The sequence below is a fragment of the Anomaloglossus baeobatrachus genome, chromosome 2, assembly GCF_048569485.1.
Source record: "Anomaloglossus baeobatrachus isolate aAnoBae1 chromosome 2, aAnoBae1.hap1, whole genome shotgun sequence".
NCBI lineage: Eukaryota > Metazoa > Chordata > Amphibia > Anura > Aromobatidae > Anomaloglossus > Anomaloglossus baeobatrachus.
In genome coordinates, this window is record NC_134354.1 from 759,151,658 (window position 1) to 759,159,157 (window position 7,500).

A 7,500-nucleotide genomic window follows, 5' to 3' on the forward strand; every position below is an offset into this window, starting at 1 on the left:
CGGATGGAGCACGTTTGGGAGTGCGCAGCATGGGGGATGGAGCACGATGGGGAGTGCGGAGTATGGCGGATAGAGCACGTTTGGGAGTGCGCAGCATGGCGGATGGAGCACGTTTGGGAGTGCGCAGCATGGCGGATGGAGCACATTTGGGAGTGCGCAGCATGGGAGATGGAGCACGATGGGGGGTGCGCAGCATAGGGGATGGAGCACGATGGGTAGTGCGCTGCATGGGGGATGGAGCACGATGGGAAGTGCACACCTCCCCCCAACACACACACACACACACACCGCGCGCGCGCACTGCACAACACACCACACACACACACTGGGAACCACAAACAACTGCCCTACACAGACACCCACACACACAGACAACGCTGCACACACAAATATACGCACATACCGCACAACACACACATTGCACAAAACATACCTCCCCCCAAAACACACCACACACACTCAAACCGCGCAACACACACACAACGCTACAGACACACAGCGCTCCACAAACAACGCAACACACGCAACACACATACAACACCGCTCTCACCCCCCCGTCACACCCAGACAACACCCAGAACATGTACAGCGCCTACACAAACACTTGGTAACTACACACAACAACATCTATATCTATATATATATATATATATAACAGAAATCATACATGAACTACACAATACGTAAATTCTAGAATACCTGATGCATAGAATCGGGCCACCTTCTAGTAGATATATATAGATATATATATGTGTGTATGTATACCTATATGCTATGAAAAGTAAGAGCACTGACTAGAAAAATAATCAAAGAAAAAAAAAGTTAAAAACATCACTAATTTAGAACACAAAATGATATATATATATATATAGTGATGTTTTTAACTTTCTTTTTTCTTTGATTATTTTTCTAGTCAGTGCTCTTACTTTTCATAGCATGTAGATTAGATATACATCCACACACACATATATATATATATATATATATATATATATATATATATATATATATATATATATATATATATACCGTATATATATTTTATATATATGTTACTGGTTATATAAAGAGTGGTAATATGATATTATTATTATAATTAGCACTCTTTATATAACCAGTAAAATATATATACATATATATATATATATATAATATATATATAAAAAATTTATATATGTGTGTGTGTGTGTGTGTATATATCTATATACTGTGAAAAGTAAGAGCACTGACTAGAAAAATAATCAAAGAAAAAAAAGTTAAAAACATCACTAATTTAGAATACAAAATCATATATATATATGATTTTGTGTTCTAAATTAGTGATGTTTTAAACTTTTTTTTTCTTTGCTTAGTTTTGTAGTCAGTGCTCTTACTTTTCACTGTCTCTTTTGAGCATTAGACTTTCAGTGCACGCTTTCCTTGTCACAAGAGAACATAATTTTTGCCCATTTGCGATTCTTTGCATGTCACTGACTGGCGTTAAGATGTACAGTACGTGGATGCTTTCAGCTTCCAGGTCTCTGCTACATATGACATGTGGGCACACACGCTTTCAAGGGCGCACGTGTCTGGCGATGACCTTCGCCTGTAACGCCTGTTGTGTCTCGTGTATGGAGCACACATTAACCTTCTCTGCTTTTATTCTAGATATCGTGGCTATTAATTTCGGGAAACTTGACAACAGATCATCCTCGGAGGTTGCAACGTTGAGAGTTGAAGATCTGGTGAAGCAATATTTCCAAACAGCAGAGAAGGTAAATGTGAATAACAGTAATTGCACAAAATGGTATTTATGTTTATGTGTGTGTCTGTGTGTATATATTATTTATTTATTTTATTTATGGACACACAGAGGCAGACACACAGGCAGACGGGGGAATGAGGCAGACACACACAGACGGGGTACTACAGCTAGTATCCAATAAAGTAAAATGGTCGCCTCTACTTTCTGGTATCAGCCGCCATGCATAAAGTACAGGGGGTGCACTGAAATTTGGAATGACTTGGTGGTTCTCTTGAGCAATTGAAACAATACACCGTGATCCAATTACTTTGCCTCTGCAGCTTCTGTGCAGCACTTGCAAGCTCTATAACAAAGAGCTTGAAAGAGCTCATCCCTCGCCTTACATTGGCAATAAGTAATAAGCTATAAAATAAAACATCCATTCTTGATATCTGAGCAATGTCTACATGTCTGACTGCCCATATACCCTGCTATTATGAAATCTGTGACTTCATGGACCTCACCGCAGAGGAGCCTGGAGGAGGTAATAGGTCTGATCCTGGACGCCAGCTGTTCCAATAAAAGGTCATGAGTAATTGCACTAAAGAGGCCGATTCATAAATTTCTGTGCATTTAACAATCTGCAAAATGAAGATGGATTTTTGGGGACATGACATTCCCATGGTAACCCCGCGAGATGTCACCTGCTCCGCCGCTTCGCTGTTTCATTTATAGAATTATTTTTTCTCTATGGAAATGTCTGAAGGTATTACCATAATATCTGTGTTGTTCTCACAGTGCTCTCCATTTAAAGGAACGCTAAACTCAGGAATCAATGAATAAATAACTGTCGTTTCAATAAACGTAGGTTGATCTGATGACTATATTAAAATATTGCAAGTAATTTGTTTCCCAAAATTAGATTTTCAGTCCGAAAAATCAATCCAAATAGCCAGCCAGTCAATGTCTCCCTTCTGTGTAGCCGACTATCCACTGATTGTTGTCCTATGTAATCTGTCTCCAGCAGAGACCCTTAGACAAAATCCTGGAAGCAGGGGCGGGTCTTGTATTACTGCAGAAAGCAGGGGCAGGTCTTGTCTTACTGCAGGAAGCAGGGGCAGGTCTTGTCTTACTGCAGAAAGCAGGGGCAGGTCTTGTCTTACTGCAGGAAGCAGGGGCAGGTCTTGTCTTACTGCAGGAAGCAGGGGCAGGTCTTGTATTACTGCAGAAAGCAGGGGCAGGTCTTTGTCTTACTGCAGGAAGCAGGGGCAGGTCTTGTCTTACTGCAGGAAGCAGGGGCAGGTCTTGTCTTACTGCAGAAAGCAGGGGCAGGTCTTGTCTTACTGCAGGAAGCAGGGGCAGGTCTTGTCTTACTGCAGAAAGCAGGGGCAGGTCTTTGTCTTACTGCAGGAATCAGGGGCAGGTCTTGTCTTACTGCAGAAAGCAGGGGCAGGTCTTTGTCTTACTGCAGGAATCAGGGGCAGGTCTTGTCTTACTGCAGAAAGCAGGGGCAGGTCTTTGTCTTACTGCAGGACGCAGGGGCAGGTCTTGTCTTACTGCAGAAAGCAGGGGCAGGTCTTTGTCTTACTGCAGAAAGCAGGGGCAGGTCTTGTCTTACTGCAGGAAGCAGGGGCAGGTCTTTGACTGCAGAAAGCAGGGGCAGGTCTTTGTCTTACTGCAGGACGCAGGGGCAGGTCTGTCTCTTACTGCAGGACGCAGGGGCAGGTCTTTCTCTTACTGCAGAAAGCAGGGGCAGGTCTGTCTCTTACTGCAGGACGCAGGGGCAGGTCTTTCTCTTACTGCAGAAAGCAGGGGCAGGTCTGTCTCTTACTGCAGGAAGCAGGGGCGGGTCTTTGTCTTACTACAAAAAGCAGGGGCGGGTCTTTGTCTTACTGCAGAAAGCAGGGGCAGGTCTTTGTCTTACTGCAGGACGCAGGGGCAGGTCTTGTCTTACTGCAGAAAGCAGCGGCAGGTCTTTGTCTTACTGCAGGAAGCAGGGGCAGGTCTTGTCTTACTGCAGAAAGCAGGGGCAGGTCTTTCTCTTACTGCAGGAAGCAGGGGCGGGTCTTTGTCTTACTACAAAAAGCAGGGGCGGGTCTTTGTCTTACTGCAGAAAGCAGGGGCAGGTCTTTGTCTTACTGCAGGAAGCAGGGGCAGGTCTTGTCTTACTGCAGAAAGCAGCGGCAGGTCTTTGTCTTACTGCAGGAAGCAGGGGCAGGTCTTGTCTTACTGCAGAAAGCAGGGGCAGGTCTTGTCTTACTGCAGAAAGCAGGGGCAGGTCTTGTCTTACTGCAGGAAGCAGGAGCAGGTCTTGTTTTACTGCAGAAAGCAGGGGCAGGTCTTGTCTTACTGCAGAAAGCAGGGGCAGGTCTTGTCTTACTGCAGGAAGCAGGGGCGGGTCTTGTCTTACTGCAGGAAGCAGGGGCAGGTCTTGTCTTACTGCAGAAAGCAGGGGCAGGTCTTTGCCTTACTGCAGGAAGCAGGGGCAGGTCTTGTCTTACTGCAGGAAGCAGGGGTAGGTCTTTGTCTTACTGCAGGAAGCAGGGGTATGTCTTTGTCTTACTGCAGGAAGCAGGGGTAGGTCTTTCTCTTACTGCAGAAAGCAGGGGTAGGTCTTTCTCTTACTGCAGAAAGCAGGGGCGGGTCTTGTCTTACTGCAGGAAGCAGGGGCAGGTCTTGTCTTACTGCAGAAAGCAGGGGCAGGTCTTTGCCTTGCTGCAGGAAGCAGGGGCAGGTCTTGTCTTACTGCAGGAAGCAGGGGTAGGTCTTTGTCTTACTGCAGGAAGCAGGGGTATGTCTTTGTCTTACTGCAGGAAGCAGGGGTAGGTCTTTCTCTTACTGCAGAAAGCAGGGGTAGGTCTTTCTCTTACTGCAGAAAGCAGGGGCGGGTCTTGTCTTACTGCAGGAAGCAGGGGCAGGTCTTTCTCTTACTGCAGGAAGCAGGGGCAGTTCTTGTCTTACTGCAGGAAGCAGGGGTAGGTCTTGTCTTACTGCAGGAAGCAGGGGTAGGTCTTTGTCTTACTGCAGGAAGCAGGGCTAGGTCTTTGTCTTACTGCAGGAAGCAGGGGCAGGTCTTTGTCTTACTGCAGGAAGCAGGGACAGGTCTTTGTCTTACTGCAGAAAGCAGGGGCAGGTCTTTCTCTTTATGCAGGAAGCAGGGGCAGGTCTTTGTCTTTATGCAGGAAGCAGGGGCGGGTCTTGTCTTACTGCAGAAAGCAGGGGCAGGTCTTGTCTTACTGCAGAAAGCAGGGGCAGGTCTTGTCTTACTGCAGAAAGCAGGGGTAGGTCTTTCTCTTACTGCAGAAAGCAGGGGCAGGTCTTTGTCTTACTGCAGGACACAGGGACAGGTCTTGTCTTACTGCAGGAAGCAGGGGCAGGTCTTTCTCTTACTGCAGGAAGCAGGGGCAGGTCTTGTCTTACTGCAGAAAGCAGGGGCAGGTCTTGTCTTACTGCAGAAAGCAGGGGTAGGTCTTTCTCTTACTGCAGAAAGCAGGGGCAGGTCTTGTCTTACTGCAGGAAGCAGGGGCAGGTCTTTGTCTTACTGCAGAAAGCAGGGGCAGGTCTTGTCTTACTGCAGAAAGCAGGGGTAGGTGTTTCTCTTACTGCAGAAAGCAGGGGTAGGTGTTTCTCTTACTGCAGAAAGCAGGGGTAGGTCTTTCTCTTACTGCAGAAAGCAGGGGTAGGTCTTTCTCTTACTGCAGAAAGCAGGGGTAGGTCTTTCTCTTACTGCAGAAAGCAGGGGCAGGTCTTTCTCTTACTGCAGAAAGCAGGGGCAGGTCTTTCTCTTACTGCAGAAAGCAGGGGTGGGTCTTTCTCTTACTGCAGAAAGCAGGGGTGGGTCTTTCTCTTACTGCAGGAAGCAGGGGCGGGTCTTTGTTTTTATGCAGGAAGCAGGGGTAGGTCTTTCTCTTTATGCAGAAAGCAGGGGCAGGTCTTTGTTTCACTACAGGATGCGATGGCGGGTCTTTACCCTTCAACAAGAAATTTGGGAAGTTTGTCTGTCTATAGCAAGGTGTAGCGGATGTAAACTATTACATGGGTTATGTGATTTAACACCTTCCTGATCCTTATTTTCTTCTTTTTATGCTTTTGTTTTTCTTCCTCTTTTTCTAAGAGCCATAACTTTTCTTTTAATTATTTTTTCACCTAAATATGCACCGACGGATGAGGTCTCGCTCTTTGCAGGGATAGTTATAGTTGAATGACACCATTCATTTTGCCATTCAATGAACTGTGCACTGTAGGGTACATACGTTTTCATTTCTTTTTATTGCATTTTTTGGTGGGAGGTACATTGTGTTTTGTCTTGGATTTTTTTTCCACATTTATTATATGGGTAAATTAATGTTTTTGTCTTTTTATAATTTCTTTAAACCGTTTTATATGACTTTTACCTTGTTAGCTAATGATCGGAGCTCCGGTGCGACTATTTGTGGCAGATACAGCTGTATAGAGATCCATATGACTCGCCCGCCCCAGGGCTTTAGGTGACTCGGTGTCGGGCTGGGGTAGTCAGCGGTGGCGGAGCCTGACTCATTGACCCTGGTGGAGTCAATCAATATGGCAGATGGGGGATGATGATGATGGGAGTTATACAAAATATTTAAATGAAGTTCGTGACGCCACCTGCGGATTGCGGCTTTGTAGCCGCCGCTGCTGGACGGGACCTCCGGGGCTGGTGTTATGGCAGCTGAGGAGTTTCTTGCACCGCACAAGTGGAGTGGTAACCCAGGGCGACCGATGGTAAATTCAATGGTGGTCTGGTAAGGTAGGGACCGGGTGGACTTCAGCAGCAGGAGCGGGATGGATGGGACTTGTAGTACTCCTGGTTGTATGTTCAGGGCTGACAGAGTGCGGGAAGAAGTAGGGTGCGGTTCAAGGTGTCTTTACTCATTGTTTGTTATGCCCGCAGGGTGCCGGTTTCCACCATGATGAGCCTCAGGCGATCCCAAACTCCTCGGATCCCAGTGCCGGTTGTGACCCAGTAAACTCTTCTCTCATGCACCTCTCTGTTACTGGTGGGTCCCGTAGCCTGTAGCTTTTGAAGGCCCCTGCTTGGCTTTTTGTGTAAAAAGTCCCGGTCCATTCGCAGGCAGCGCGGACCTTTCAATGGGCTGTACCTCTGTCCCAATTCCCAGGCTCTGAGTCTGCTGCTGTGCTTTGGACACTATGATGGGCCGAGAAACGTACAATCTTCTCTCCCGGTAGATTTATTAGGGGAGCCTGACGCGTTCCCTAATCCAGGGCTCTACACCCTGACTGTGCTCGGTCCTGTGAGTATTGACACTTCACTCCCCAGCGACCGCACTCCTCTTTTCACCAAAGTCACTAGTGAGCTCCTGACTGACTCCACGTCGACTTTCCACTTTCTGACTGGAGCTGACTGGTCCTGTCGACTGTCACCTTCCTTCTCCTCAGACCGACTGCCTGACTGAACTCCCCCTAAATGGTCCTAACCAGTTCTCCTCAACTGTTCACTTTTAAACCTAGCTCCGCCTACTTTACTTACTGACTCCTCCCACACTCCCTTTGCCAGGCCCCACCCCTACAGGACAGTGAATGGGACTTTAGGCCCTGTGCACACTTACCGTTTTTTCCCGCCGATTTCCTGCGGTTTAGCTGCATGTTTCGCTGTAGAAAATGTTCATAACATCTCTGCAGTGATTCACCAGCAAAACCTATGGGAAAAAAAAATGCTGTGTGCACTATGCGGAATCTGACAGCTGCATGTTTTGCTGCGGGATTCCCGCAGGAAAAACAATTGCATGTCACTTCTT

General features: G+C 46.9%; 1 protein-coding gene across 1 annotated transcript in view; it reads left to right on the plus strand.

Annotated features, from left to right (window-relative positions):
• Positions 1-7,500, plus strand: part of MRE11 (MRE11 double strand break repair nuclease) — a 314,955-nt gene that overhangs the window by 154,471 nt on the left and 152,984 nt on the right. Inside the window, exon 12 of the mRNA XM_075337495.1 lies at positions 1,648-1,754. Coding sequence (XP_075193610.1) covers positions 1,648-1,754 — 107 coding nt within the window. The remainder of the gene's footprint in view (positions 1-1,647; positions 1,755-7,500) is intronic.